Here is a 16,261-nt window from a genome sequence, read left to right on the forward strand (position 1 = left end):
GAAAAAAAGACATGTTATACTATATAAAAAAGCATCACTGTTTGCAAACTGAAAATTGTACATTCTTAAATTGTTTTTTTTATAAGAGTATTAATTAGAGTAAACAATTAAGCAAAAGACCATGGTCAAAACTTACCATAATTGCTACCATGACGCAGATATTCTTTGTATCCTTCCAAAATATATTTTGTGGCGTTACTTTAGCAAAATGTACAAGACGGCCAAAGAATGCCAAAAGACACAACACCTCCACCAGTGAAGTTGCCTGGTAAATAGACAAAAAGAAAATTAGTAAACTGAGTATTGTATGCTTTAGTGCTTTCACATCCAGTCAATAGCATGGATTATTTTAAGGCTACAAAAAATGGCTTACTTACTAAGGTTTCTGAGGTTCTAAGCTAGGGTAGGGAAAACAAGCTGTTACCTGTCCATTCTATAGAGTAATTATATATATTTTTTTAAATATTTGAAAATTACTTAAATGGTCTTGAAATGTCACTTTTCAGGACATTAACAAACATATACATGTGGCTTGTTTGTAACAGAATAGAAGGTTCTTATGCGATATACTTCTACAGATAACCACCTATGATATCATTACTAGTGATTCAGTAAATTGTGAGCCCTGCGCAAAGACCTGTTATCACATTCATAAGTGCTGCAATGTTTGTGATAAATATCACACCCTTCATTAAATTTCAGCAGTCAAACTTTCCAAAATTTAAAGATGGTTAAAAGCACCCAGAAAAACCAGGACAAGCAGATTCTGGTGCAGTAAGCACCAATTCCGTATGTTATGACCGATCTTAAGGGCAAACTTTCTAGTATATATTAATTATTGCACTCAATACATTTAGTACATATTCATTTCCGTGCTTATTGGTGCGATAATAAATGAGGGAAAGAGGGACCGTATATCAGACCAAAGAGTTCCAATATCTTATACAGATTACTTATGGAGGCTTCTAACCGCCATCAATCAACCCCTTCTAAAGATGTTTGCACTCAGTTCCTTCTTAAACTCTCCTGTGCCACTTTACTGATATGGGCCAACTGTGAGCACTGCCCTCAAAATACCCACAGTTCAAGCACTTCCATCTCATTAACTGGGACAAATCCAGATTAATTTTACTTAAAAACACTGAATGTATTATCTGTTGAGATCCTCTGAGAAAAGTGTGTCTATTGAGAGATCCTCTCTCCACATGAAATCTAGATTAGGGGCCACAACACAAGGTGTTAGTGAATGTACAGCTGATAATACATCACACTCATTACATAAAAATTCAATATATAATAAACAAAGAAGGGTAGAATTGATGTATACTTTGAAGGTTGAAGTCTTTGGATTCACTATATAGCTTCCAGTGCTAGATAATCAGAACAAGTTGGGGTCAAGTAAGATGCCGCCTCATAACAGCTTGTAACTACTCTCCTTAAATTTGAATAATAGGGAATGACTAAACATGTTCTCTCAAAAACAATCCCTCCAGGAATTGAGAAGCGGGTGCTCTAGAAAAGAGTTGTAATGGCAATTCTCATCATTTCCTCTCTTGGTCCATTACCTTGCAGTATCATCTGCCGACCTAAATTCCTGTTAAAGTTCCAAACTCACACTTGAGGAACCAAAGATCCTTCTACGAAGCCCACCGATTCCCATTCTCTCTCTTCTGGGCAGTGGACTTCTCAAGTCCATATTAAAAAGAAGTTGTGCCTAGCAGCCTCTAATTGCTTGCCCTAACTGTAGGAAATTGTTTTTAGGCCAGTCTATAGGCTTTAAATACGCCCAGCGCTTACAATTGCTTCTTTTGTCTGCCTTTACAAATTCCTTTGTTTCTTTTGGTCAATAGAATACATTTGTCCCACCTTTGAGCTGTTTTGTTCCACCCTGGAGACTGCCCCTGCTACACATATCCTTTCATTATGGGCCATATGTTTTGCTTCAGTGCACTATTTTGTCTTTCTGCACTCTCCTGGCCCCTGCTCCCAGTTCACTTAATCTCCTGTGACCTTCCCATAACACCTATCGCCCCTCGCAGCTTGGTTTTATTCTAAAACAGCTGCTCTTCACTCTATCTTGGGCTGCAGCTGCCTCCTCCTCCCTCATGCTTAACAAGATAACCTGGTATATTTAGTGCTGGCTTGTTTTGCCTCATTGGAAATCCCTGTCCTGAACCGCTAGAAACAGTGCAGCAAAAACATAAAAAATAATGTTTATACATTGCCCATTTTTACATTTCTTTCAAATGGCATCTGAAATGTATATATTCATGAGCAATTAAAGCTTCTAGAGCGCGAGAGGATGAATTGTTTCTGTTTTGCCAGCACTTTCACTTTGTATTTACAGAGACTCATTTTTTTAACTCTCTCTGAAATGCATTAGGACAGTAGCCACATGTACGTGGTGACGTAGTGCTTACATGAGCGTGTTCAGGAGTACTCAGCAAAATATTTGGATTGTACCAGTTGCAGGGCTGCTAACAAGTTAATTTTTAAAATGGTGAATAGTCACTGCTGATGCTTCCAGCTAGCCCCCAGCTCGTACCCGGTACTGGTGTTGAGGGAGTGGTCTCTGGCGCAATCTGCAACATGTTGGGCCATGCCTCTGTAAGGGCATGCAGTGTCTGCCTTTCTACTGAAGCTGAAGAGTGTATGCAGATAGATGTAGTTCACAGCGCCTACATGCCTTCGTGCTAATTAGAAAACGTAAGCTGAAAAAATGGCATAGACATAATGGCTCTTTGGCATCTCCTCTGAATATCTCAACACACCCCTCCCCTACCTTCCACCCGTCATCCGTCCTTGTCTTTTTCACCTATAGGGCCTGATCCTCTGACCCTCCGCACTTTGTCCAGTGCTTTTCCCGGGCTCCACGTAGCCCAACCTGCTTGAGCTTTTGTTACTTTTTTTTAATGTCTTTTTTTGTTGAAGGTTATCCTAAACCTGTTTTATGAGCTACATGTAATGCTACACTTTTATAGTTTTCTTGTGGGGCATTACTTTAACAACACGTGCCCAAAGGGCTGAGTTGCATTAAATGTGATCTAAATACAGCACAAACACCCTGACCTGATTTTCTGCATTCCGCATTCCATAGCGACATAACAGCTAAAAAATATGTCCATGCCAATTATGTCCTCTCATTAACTGTTATCTTGCTTCATAACCCTAGTTTGTCTCTAGCCTTCTTTAATATTCATTATTATATATCTTTCATTGAAATCTCCCTCACTTTATCACCGTAATTGTTATCTCCTATGCCAAAGTCTGTGGGCAAAGATTTTGGCAGGTGTCCTTCTAAATAGTCAAGACAGCTTATAAATGCAGGAAAGTTCTCACGGAACACAGGCAAGACCAATTGCCTTGCACATGCTTGTTTGATCAAGGGGAGTGAAGACCGTTCTCAAGCAACAACCACAATCCCTGTCAGGGTAAACCACAAAAGTTACTAAATTAACCTGTGCTAAACTCTTTGGTAGCTTGGCACAAAAGCAGTCAGGCTGAACTTAAAGGCACGGAAACACAACACAAACAAATCCCACTCCAATTAAGGAAAATGGAGAAAATTGCAATAAATAAAATGACACCAAAATTAACTAAATTTAAACATTGGAACCGGGGTTAAGAATTTTAAAAGTTTTCTGTGAAAAACAGTGCCTAACGATCAAAGTCACGTGGGACATCTAGTCGTGTGAGACTGGGGCAAAGTCGAATGTTCTGGCAGACCGCAATGAAGCGTGGTTCGGATTCACAAAGTGGAGTGGGCCAGATCTCGGCTTACCTTTGGACTTAGAAGAAATTTCAAAGAAAAATGTCTGGGAAGGTATAGTTCAGTGGGGAAGACAGACGGTGATGTCTGCGGAAGAGGCATCATCATCAGAGAGCCGCTAGAAGAAGTCACGTTGAGGATTTCCACGTTCGGACGTAGTCATTTTTTGGGAAGTCAAAAATCTTAAGCGGAACGAAGCTGCAAGCTGTAGCCGTTGAGAGCTCCATGAGGCCGAAAACCCTTCTGATGAGGAGTCGCTGAACAGGATTTGCTGCTGCAGAGAAGAATGTAGTTAGAGCTAATGTGAAGTCAGGTTGACCGGTGATGCACCTTGTGCAAATTAGGGAGCCGGTAGGTCCTGGTCTCCTATCAGTCCTCAGGCCACTTTTTGTGGAAATTTTCCAGGCCCATTTTTCTGTTTTTTGCTGTTTGGACACCTTTTTCATCACTTCCAAGGGTTCAGGACTGGGTGGGCACCACTTGGAGAGTGGGACACACTTTAGACCAGCTAAAGGTATGACTACAAGGTTTAAGGAGCTTTTTGTGTCCCTGTAACACAGAACAGGAGGCCAGCCAACTACACCTTAGAGTCAGTCTGGTAGTCCTGGGATCAAGCAGCAAGGCAGGTCACTGAGGGGACAAGGCAGGCTTCAAGTAGAAGGCCAGTCCTCTGAGATACAAGGCAGTGCTTCGCGGGGGTCCTGCATAGGTCCAGGAGTGATCTGAAGAGTTGGTCTGAGGGTCCAATATTTATATTTGGTGGCAGCCTTTGAAGTGGGAGAAGCTTTGAGACGCACCAACTCAATTGTCAAAGTAGCATACAGACCGTACCTGCACCATAGTTTCGGAAGCGTGGTAGTGCTCTACCAGAGGCTAAGCTTCAAAGAGCAGTGAAGCTGCTAGGCAAAAACATTTGCGCTTACACATATTGCTGGTGCTCTAATATGTAGACAGCTACTTGCAAACTGCTCACAATGCAGGCTGTTCTTCCTTCATGTTGTAAACTTCAGAAACTGGCCTGAGTAGCATAAGGTACCCATCAACCCATCCCATATTTTCCTTGAGACTCTCAGAGCAGACATGTAATCCCCCAAGTAAGGTTTCAATTCACATCAAAGGGGAGATTGGATGTATACACGCAAAATATACAATAAATAATTGCTAAGAGTGGAAAACAGAGTAACACAGACGTATGTACAACCAATATGCAGGGGAAGATAAAGGCAAATTACTTCCTTCACGCTCAGTATCAGGGGCATCTTTGTAAACTTAAAAATAGCGAGTTGCTCAGAGATCTTTTTTTCTCATACTGCTGAACTTTATTCTTAGCTTTCAAACTACCATAAAAGAGTGTGAAAGTGGGACAAAGCAATGCCAAAACTGTAATATTAATCGAGTGCACATAACACAGCAAAATGCATATTCCACATACTACTCAGCAATAAAGCTAAAGTTCGGCCCCTGCACGTCAACCAAAGAGATCCATCTCATTTTATGTAAAGTTCAGAGGCCCCTATTAAACACTTAACTTTCTTCACTACCAACAGCATCCTAAAATTAATTCTGAAACAAATGACTGTTCTACAGTAATGAAAGAATCCACTAAGGAGGAACAAGGAAGTTTATTCAGCTAGATCAAAATAAAATTTCATTCAGTATATGTCAACAGAGCCAGGCTGGGAAACCAGCAGCAGCCCTGACAACAATGCTCAAACCAGCCCCGCGCCTTCTGTCTCCTTGCCAATCTCTCTCTTTCCATGTATTTATTTTCTATCTCTCCTTCTCTCCTTTCTCTTCTCCCACTCTCATTGCTTTCTCTCTATCGTCCCTCTCCTTCTCTCTCTCCTGAAACCCCAGTGCCTGCTGCAGTTAAACTTGAAGATCTGAGGAAAGTGACAGAGGCACCAGGAGTGGCCCTGGGCTTTCAAAACCGGTCTCTAAGGGCTCCAGCCAGTAGGGAAAAGGCCGGTGGAATAAAAAGCCTGACCGGCCCTGTATGTCAACCTCCAACTGTCATCACAGAATTTTGACATAAGTACTAATAGTGAAAGGGGAATAAGAGGAGGGAGGGGTGAGGAAAGGAAGGAGGAAACCATTACAGTAAGTCACTGCACATATCACATCCTTCCCCTTCAATAGTTAAAATATAAAAAGACAAACTAAATATTCAATCTTGCAAAAGTCGCCAAGAAGACTTTCTGACTGATGTTATACTTTATCATGGATGTTATGGATCGGCTTCATTTTTGATCACTTCTTAAGCAGGTGCTTCCAGTGAAGGGGTGCATTTAACAGATTATGGTTGATCCTTCTCTCTACCAGCTCCTAGACTGGGAGGCATGACCTTGTATTCACTGTTTTTCTCCGCCTAGCACTGTAAAGAACCAAGCCCATAATATTACTCTCTCCAGAAAGAACCCCTCTACCATCCTTGCTAAAGATTCCTCCTTAAACAATGGGATCCTTCCTGGTGACAATTCTATGTTTGAAACATTTTAGTTTATCCATTGTCCCAACAAATCCATGATCAAAATGCTCCCTGATACTTGGATATTTATCGCTTTCTAGGATTATGACTAATACTGTTTCAGGTGAGCTTGAACTGAGAAGAATCCCTAATTGCCGCTGGTCTTTGTACCCCAATACACAGACATCCTTAAAGGCAACATTATTTTATCCAAGCCCCAGATTCTGCCTTAGTAGAGTGGGCAGCAACTCCCTTACTTATAGGGCAGCGATGGCCTGGAACCAACTTCCTTATGATCTTCGCCACCTGCAGGAGCAGAAAATCTTTAGGAAGAAACTCAAGACTTTTCTTTTTAATTAATCAGTCCTTCCTCTTTCCTCATTCTTCAATGGGCTCGCGCCGGGACACTCCTTGAGTAGCTGTGCGCGTTACAAATGCTTTAACATAACTTAACATAACTTGTCCTTCAAGCATACTTCACAAGCAAAATATCCCATGAAGTCTATTTTGTTTCCATCAAAAGTCAATGTTTTAACATCAGCCTTTTGCAATTCTTCAACGAAATCTTTAAAATTAACATCAAAATAGCTTTTGGTAATAAAAGTAAAGGGAGATCCAGAATTCGTCATATGTTCTAACTACTTGCCACTTGAAATGAAAAGATAGAACTTGGCACCAATAAACGCCACAGACGAGCAGCCACATCTCTTGCGTCCGAACCTAGGGGTTTGTATGAGAAAAGAAGCAGATCACAAATTTCTCCTTGCATCATACAAGGAAAATATCCTCTGCAAACTCATAGGGCCATGCTTAAAAACTGCTCTGTAAATATGAGATCGAGTTTTAAATTGAATCCTCTTTTCTACAGGTAACCAGTGCAAATCTTAACTGTTAGCTACAGAACAATGTCTCGAACTATTCAATAGGAGCCTGGCCAAAGCTTTTTGTATAATGTGTAGTCTGCTGACATACTGACATACTTTCCTCCAGCCCCCCCCCCCTCCCACCCCACAGTTACTGTCCACTGTGCATTGGAGTAATCAACTCTGAAGGTAATCAGTGCTTGTATAACAGTCTTTCTAGAGGTCCGGCCAGGGGTAAGTAAAAACGGATGTTACATAGCATTTTCAACAGTCCAAAACAGATGGCTGTAAAATTTTGGAATCGTGGACCAAAAGACATTTGAGAGTAACTTTATCCCCATATTACGAATAGTCTGAACTAACATCGGAGAAGACCTAAGCTCCTATGGTCACCAAACATTAGTCCAAATCTGTAGATTAGGTCACAAGAAAAGCAGCTCAGTTCATCAGAATTGAGCTCCATGTGGTTTTACTTCACCCAGGAGGCTACGGCCATCAGGCATTGACTAGAATTCGATCTGGTGAGTTCATCATCCTGAACCAGGGGGATAATTAATTAAGTGTTGTCCGCATAGGACAGTACCTCGAAGCCGAAGCCCTGGATAAATTTGGTCAGAGGAGCAAGATAGATATAAAAAAATGTAGGGCTCAACACAGAGCCCTGGAGCACTCCACAGTTCAGGCAAGTTTGTTGGGGTGAATAAGTAGAAAGTCAAACAGAGAAATCTCGGTCTTATAAAAGTTTATAAACCGTTGAAGCGCCTGCCCTGCAACAATCTCCCTCAAATGGTGGATCAAGATATTATGTGAGATGGTGTTGAAAGCTGCCGATAGATCAGAATAAGGGCTGCAGAACCATTTTTATCTAGAAAGTTTATTAGACTCTCAGCAACAGTCAGCAGAAGAAATTCCGTGCTGTGCGCAGCTCGGAAATCAAATTGAGAAGCATCTAGGATATCATGTTGTTCAAGAAAATTAGTAAGTAGAAAATTAATGTGAGGCTCTAGCATTTTAACTCATTCAGGTAAAAGAGAAATGGGCCTAAGATTTGCTGAGATAAAGGGAGTGGCATTAGCCTTTTTCAAGATGGAAATCACAACACTGCTTTCCAGTAATCAGGTAATCTGGATGTGGTGATGGAAGAATGTAATAGAGAACACATCACTGGAATAAGTGAAGATGCCCTTAATTTTAGAACAGAATGGGAACATGGATCAAAGTGTACCTATTAAGTAGGGAGACCATATTCAAGCTTGAAATAGGAACAAATTCCTTAAGCTAGGGACACACCGAAGAAGTTGCCAACAAAGAGACAGGGGCCTCTGCGGCCTGAAACCTGGCTTGAATTGACTGGATTTTGTCCGTAAAATAATGAACCAGGGCACCACAGCTGGATACGGATAAATTAACTGTCAGTGTAGCCACTTTAGAAGAAGACATAGCTTTCACATTTTTAAAAGTGGACTTGGATGAGATTTGGCAGTCTCAATTTTACTGGTATACATTTTGTTTTGCTTGTCTGATTAATTTGTGATAAGATTTTTAAACTTTCCACATACTTCCCTTTGTCAGACGGAGGCCGGGATAGACTCCATTTTCTCTCCAATTGTTGACAGCGTCTTTTCAGGATTAAAAGACTCTGAGTAAACCAAGGAGACTGCCTGCCCTGTTCAGAGTTTTCATAGATTTGTAGGGAGCCAGAACGTCAAGTGTAGAAGACATCCAAGCTTGAACCCTGGTCCAGTCTTCCACAGGATCTCCGGAAAGCCCTGACCGAGCTTCAGCTAGAAGGGTAATGAAATCCTGTTCTTTAATAAACTGACAAAAGTGTTTACGAGATGAAGCAAGCCATGTCTTGACCTTTGATGTTCGTGTTATAAAGGGGCCAATATATGATCAGACCATGCTGTTGGTTTTGGAGTGTCACAGGAGTGTGTTGCCAGGTTTGAAATGATCAAATCCAAATATTTGCCTATTTCATGAGTAGTACTAGTTACTAATTGAGCAACTTGAAAAGAGGTCAACTCTTGTAAAAGTAAACCTGCCACCATGTCCGAATGATCATCTATATGATAATTAAAATCTCCTTATAGGAAAGTTGATTTCTGTTGCAGTAACCCCCAGACATTTTGCCAGATTTCTGATGCACTTTGACGGAGTGTGCCCAGGGTCCTTGCCAATCAGGTACCCAGGGCTGTGTTCTTTCCCTGCATCATGTATTATGCCACCCTCAGAGATCTCTCACCGAACACATGCATCACTGCCACTGCAGCCTGCATGTTTTGGTGCAGCTAAAAGTGAAGAGTCAACACGGCAGACACTCCTGGTGCTCTGCGCATTATATCAGGTAATTGCAGATGGGTTCAGTGACACGCCTAGCTTTATTTCATCAAACATCGCAAAGTTCAATTTTGAACTTTGTCAGGTAGTGTTCACATTAACGCGTTCATTGTTGTGTAGCCGCCTCCTCCCCGATCACATGGGACTGACGTTTTAGGGCGATGTAGTATGATTGGTTTTTCCCGCTAATACGTCATCGTACTTAATTTATAAATGTGAAGCCATATTTACTCTTATCATGTGGTGTTGATCACAACGCATTATGATTGGTCCAATGTGTCTACCACGTGACAACTAACGTTTGTCTTTTAAATCATCATTGAATTGGCGCGTAAATTGAATTCTTTAGACAGAGGGTGGATTAATGGTAGCAGAGACTCGTTGGTCCGGAGTTAGTTGCTCTGTATAAATGTTTCTTTAGACGCTCGCAGTAGGATATAATTATATGCGTTCAAAGTGGTTTGTGAACCGAGGCTGCATTTATGAATGTTTCTTGAATGTAGATCCCTGCCACAAGATATTTAGGCCACAGAGTGTTAGTTACGTTTGACATTTGTAATATGTAGACGTTTCAGTTAGAATCCTGTGATCGCTTAATGAATGTCATGTATTAGCATGTTCGTTCCTGCACACGTTACAGCGCGTACATTTTTCAGACAGTTTACAGCCAGTTTAATATTGACACCATATTACATTGACTAGCGTGTGTAATGCATCATTCGAATGTGTAAGTTGCATCATTGTTTTGTTAGTTTTGTATGTCCAGATTTGTGCTCTCTTACAGATGTTGTTATATGTTTATAAAGTACACTATATGTATCATTGATTAAGTTGTGCAGTGAACTCAATGGTCCTGTTTCTTTTTTAGACCCCTGAAGAAGGGTCAGATTTGATTGACCCGAAATGCATTGGGTGGATGTTTAACTTTGAAAACAAGGAATGAATTGCTTCAGAAGAAGATTATGTATGCAACATTTGGTTGATTCATGAAATGATGAAATTCAATGAATGGAGAATATGCTTTCAAAATCAATAAATTGAAATACGTGAAGAAACCTTGGTGTTTCATTGAATACAGTGCGCACTTGTTCAGTGGGAAGTTGACACTCCCCACAATATCCTTCTTACACACTCCTGTGTGCCATGCCTGCCAAGCACTGTATGAGGCTTAGGTAAGTCACCCTTAGGGCAGGATGCACTATCCCTCATGTGAGGACCTATCTGCAGGAGCAGACAGGCCCCTATAATATCTAAGGCCATTCTTAGATATTATAAGTGCCCAGAAAAGCCATTCTGAGTATATGGTCTGGAAACTGGTCATTACGAGTTTCCCAACACAATATTGGCTTTACTGAATCCTGGGATGTTTGGTATCAAACATCTCAGAATAATAGACCTGCACTGATTTCAGTGTCAGGTTTATTATAACCTGCACTCAGGGGTCCTTTCTAGAGGGGACCCCTGTACCAAACCAGCCTCTGGTGGGTGCCTGACTGGTGACTACCAGCCTGCCACTGCAAGACAAGTTTCTGGACCTCGGGGTGGGAGCCTTCACTCCCTGGGCCCAGAAACAAAGCCTTTCCTGGGCGGAGGTGTTCACACCTCCCCCATGTCAGAAAGAGCCATCTGTGGCAGGGGAGCTTCAAAGGCCTTTTCGCCTTTGCAAAGATACCCCCAGCTTCTCCTGCTATCAGTAGCAGGCCCTCTTCCGGTCTCAACCACTTTTTGGTGGGAAGACTGGATGGAAAAACTAGAGCAGTCCAGAAGGTGTGCCATCTATGTCAACCCCACCCCTCAGGTGGGGGAGCCGAGATGAATGCCCACTCTTCATCCCCCGTCATCTTGCAGATGGCAGGCGCCCTCCAATCAGGGTTAGGGATTGTGCCTACTCCCCACGTGGTGTAAGCACACCAAGTGTGTTGTCACCTTAAGGTCAGTAGCCCATTAGCTACTGACCTCGAGACCCCTAAAACACCCCCTAAATACAATATTTAGGGGGCAGTCCTAAACCCAGAAGTCAGATTCGACGTGGCAATAAGAAGGACCGAAGACACATGCTGATGTAGAGGGGGACGATGATAACTGCTTTGGACCCAGCCCTACTGGCCTGTCTACTGCTCTGAAACCCCTGCAAACTGAACTCGGTGTGTCCTGCAGCAAGCAGTCTCCAAGAAACTGCCTTCCTAAAGAACTCTGATCTTTCATGGACAGCGGATTTGTCCAACACCAACCCAAGCCAGGACTCCATATCAAGTCGGATTCGCAAGTGCTCACAACTCTGCACCCGACGCCCACGGCCAGAGTGGCCCAACATCCCAGCAAGGTCCCGCCGATGTTCCTGTCCTGTGTTCCAGCATTGGATGAATTCCACCGACCTTCTCCTCGATGCCTGCAGCCTCATTCTGAAGAGTCCCCCCAACCGCAAAGGGAACCGGTGAGAACCCGACACGAAAGGACACCACTGCACCAGCAGCTCCCGTGTCCAGAGGTGCCCGACGACAGTGTCCTGGTGTCCAGCAACTCTTCATCTTCATCCTCCAGTCAGTGGTTTTCCTCGTCCAGTCTTCTGGCTCCAGCCTGCAGCCCTTTTTCACGACAGACATCCTCAATAGAAAAGCATTGGGCTCCCAGCACCTAATGACCACCCTGCACCCAGCCGCCCCTACGCCGGTTGTGGTGTGGACTTGGTGCTAACTTGGACCCCCTTTTCCCTCACCCTAACCCTAGGAGCTTGGCTCCCAAGACCGATTGGCCTACCCGTAAGCAGCCCCCAACCGAGATGCCCCCTAGCCCCATTGACTAATAGTGCACCCTGCAGTCTGCAGCTTCGAACTCACGGCAGCGCATTCATGTGAAAAAACAGAGCAGCTGCTTTGAAGGCGCTCCGTGTTTTCACAGTGCTGGCAGCACTCCTGTGTTTATATGTCAAAATGACAAAGTGGGGTAGAAATGCTATCCCAAAGCGACCCACCTTACACCACTTACATTGCCCTTTCTTGCTGCATAATTTAGTCAACCCTGCCACATAAATTTGGTCCTGCTCTACAGCATAATTTCACTGGCCCTGACTTAGGAATCCACTCCTTTTATATGCTACTGAACACAACCTCTCTATTCATCACAGTTATTTGTGAAATCGGTATATGTTGGGTTTGCTGATGTCTCCAGCAAGAAGTATCAGGAGATTGGACTTCACCCGTTTCAGAATTCTCTAATTCATTTCACAATTATCACAAATTTATTCTGAGCAACATTTTAGAAACGTTGTGTTAATTAAGATATGACGCTTCTCGTCTTTCCCATACCTCACCATAGTCCATTTGAAGAAAGTCTATTTAGGGAGAATGTTTTGAATTGATTCAACAATAAAGACAATGTGTTGTGCCAAGCATGTTAGAGCCTCTTCTACGACTTGGGCTTTGGACGTTTCATCTTTGACCCGTTTGATCAGCATGACGCCCATTTGACAGCATTCTGAAATTATTGAATCTCATCTCCTGTTCACCAATAGAAACTTGATTTAATCAGTCACTTATTCTGTAGTTTAAATCTGGAATCAGACATATTGTGCTACCAGCACCAATGAAGACACACGAAATTTAAACTTCCGGGAATGGACTTTCCGCCCTGCCCCTCCTACGACCCTTTTATGATGACTCATGAGTTTTACTCACTAGGTTAATTCCTTTTCAATGTGGAACTAATTCACCTGTTGAGTGTTCAACGACTCCAGGTCGCCTGTGCTTTTTGAGGTTATCCTTCTTTTATTTAGCCTTCCCTAACAGAACCCGCCATTTTCTATTCTACAATACATTTCTAAACGCAGGTGGCGCAGGGCCTGAAAGCCTGTGTGGCGATCAAGGCTCACAATTGTAGGGTTGACTATACGTGTGACAGAAAAATGAAGGCAGGCAAACATCTGTTTCTCTTTTCCCTACTTAGTTTTCCATAAATGGAAAATAAAGACTACTTATGAGGAGCTCATGATGCAGTCAATGGGCATTCAGGCCAATAGCTATGCAGACTTGTCAGGCAAGGGGGATAAAAAGATTTAAACCGCTGCAGATGTGCGTGTGTTTTTCTAATATTCAAAGGAGAACCAAATCCAGTCCATTTACGACCATCCGGTTATTAAGATCAAGGGCGAACCAGATCAACCCAGTCCTCCCACAAGCAAGCCACCCGTGTCTCAAAAAGAACATAGGGAATGATCGAACAGATAGAAAAGAGTATTTTTGTTTTTGTTTTATATAGCGCGAACTAGACCCGAGACATCGGGTATCAGAGCGCGTTACATGAGCACCAGTTTAATTACAGATGCACACATTCATTTTTGGTAGACACGGGGAGATTAAGTGATTTGCCCAGAATCACAGGATATTGAGCGTCGTTGCCGAGACTAGAACCCGGTTCCACAGCTTCGAGGACCACCGCTCTAGCCCTAAGGATACATCCTCTACCCCAGAGATGGTCCACTCCCCCAAATCTTATTTGTTAAACCCAAAGGGTAAGCTATTCAGACTTACCTCACTGCACGGTACCTCACTTTAGATAGAACAAGTCAAAGTCCAAAATAATGGGAAGAATCCTCTATATTAATGCTACCTATCAAAGGACAAAGTTTCACACCGTTGGAGGCCAAGTAGAAAACAAAAGATGCTTTGAAATATAGCACCTGCTCACATGGAATAACTGTTAATTCTTCCGGTTTCCTTTTGACACCTGCTTATCAAATGTTTCTCTTGCCAGCACCCACTTCTCCAACATGTACTATCTCTTATTACCCTCCAAATGCTAAATCAAATTATCATTCTAACCCTCTATACACCCCCAGACCATAACTATTCCTACCCACCTAATTATCCTCTTCACCTTACTATACATTTGCATTTTGGCATAAAACTACTAGTTGCATTGACTTTTCAAACCCCCCTAAATTAAATAATTGTGCGTCTACAGTTTAATCACTCTTACTAACCAATGTGTACTAAATCTCCCCAAAAGAACATAGATTTAAATCATGAAATGGATATTAAAAACCCAGTGCCAAAAGCGATTACATTTCGACCATACATAAAGACACTAACGAAAATAACATTAACAAAAATAATAATGATGATAATAAGGTATTTTAAGTGTCTACCTGTACCTCTATTTTGTATCCCTGCAAATTTCCCACAAGCCATTAAATAGACCACAGCAGCGCCTATTTTGAAACCATATTCTAGCAACCTAACAAGAACTAATCTCTTTTAGCTCATCTATTCACCCCACCAAACTGCAGCATGAACTCACATCCCTCTAACTAACGATCGCACCTAACTTCTATTGCATTATTCAAACACCTGGAAGCGCTGACCATGTGACTGTGGGGGCAGATGGGGCATTGGGGGCTGCGACTGGTAGACACTATACATGAAATCTCACTATATGCAGACGATGCACTGTTCTACGTTTGGATACCATAAGAATCGATACCTGCATTGATGGCCAACCTAGAGGAGCTTGGTAGGGTGGTGGGGCTGATGCCCAACAGAATTTCTATTTCCCTTGGAGGCGCCTCATTGCCCTCCGGTAGATGGTCTGCCACAGTTGGGTATACACAGGGAGAAAGACAACTTTCTAGTGGCCTGTAATATGGAGATGAAAATGGAGGGGGTCCAGAGATCTATATAGTTTTGGACTGGTTTACCCAGTCTGTCATGGGAAGGGTGGCAGTCGCCAAGATGATATTTCTCCCTAGGGCTCTACATGTGCTACAAAACGCCCTATCCCCCGTGCCGTGGACACATTTAAGAGCTTAAAGAACCTGCTGGTAAACCTTGTCTGGGCTTGTAAGAGGTTGCTGGTGGCTATGAACACATTAAAACTGAACCAGGGAGGGCTCAGATTACCAGACATGGAGTTATATTATTATGCTGCCCATTACCAATACGCAGCAAAATGGCTGGCGGACATCAACAATAATGAAAAGCAATTCAAAAGAGAAATTGACCTATAAGAATTGCAAGATTTTACACTAGTATTTTAGCCAAAAGACTAAGCTCTGTAATAGGAGGGTTGATAGCAGAAGACCAAAAAGGTTTTATGAAAGATAGATATATGCACCACCTGAGTCATGAGCTAATAGGGATGATTGATCTGGCAATATACATGGTAAAGTGTCACTTGCGATCATTACACTAGACACAAATAATGCCTTTGATAGGGTGAACTGGCAGTATTTTTATACCTTGTTAGAGTACTAAAAGCTGGGCAAACAGTTCTGCAAGGCCATAGGGGGCATTTATAGGGCCCCCTCTGCAAACATCTTACTGAATGGTAGTCTTACATCAGGTTTCAAAATAACAATCGGGACTAGACAGGCTTGCCCTCTTTCCCTGCTGCTCTTCAATTTGTAAATTGAACCCCTTGCCAGGAAAATAAGGTTGTAACAGGGGATTACCCCCTTTACATATATGGCACATGGTCCAAAAAAGGATCCTTATATGCGGATGATGTTATGGTATATACACAAGATCTGGTCACCGCTTTGAGAAGTTTAGACTCCCTGGTAGTAGACTTTGGGAAGGTGACAGGGTATGAGGCCAATCCCTCCAAGACAGAGGTTATTGGATGGAATATAAATGAGAATCATAGGTTGATAAAAAGGCGACCAAAATATTTGGGTATAAAGGTCATTCTCACTCTCGAGAAGTTGGTAGAATTAAACTTCTACAAAACAATGGTAGAAACAAATAGGTTTTTACTTAGCTGGTCCCACCCTCTTTTGACGATACTGAGGAGGACGAATTTAATTAAAATGTCAATACTCCCAAACTT

General features: G+C 42.4%; 1 protein-coding gene across 1 annotated transcript in view; it reads right to left on the reverse strand.

Moving 5' to 3' along the window:
• Window positions 1-16,261, reverse strand: part of LOC146820941 (two pore calcium channel protein 1-like) — a 653,069-nt gene that overhangs the window by 534,234 nt on the left and 102,574 nt on the right. Inside the window, exon 4 of the mRNA XM_085609765.1 lies at window positions 137-265. Coding sequence (XP_085465891.1) covers window positions 137-265 — 129 coding nt within the window. The remainder of the gene's footprint in view (window positions 1-136; window positions 266-16,261) is intronic.

This window comes from Triturus cristatus, chromosome 6 (assembly GCF_964204655.1).
Source record: "Triturus cristatus chromosome 6, aTriCri1.1, whole genome shotgun sequence".
Taxonomy (NCBI): domain Eukaryota; kingdom Metazoa; phylum Chordata; class Amphibia; order Caudata; family Salamandridae; genus Triturus; species Triturus cristatus.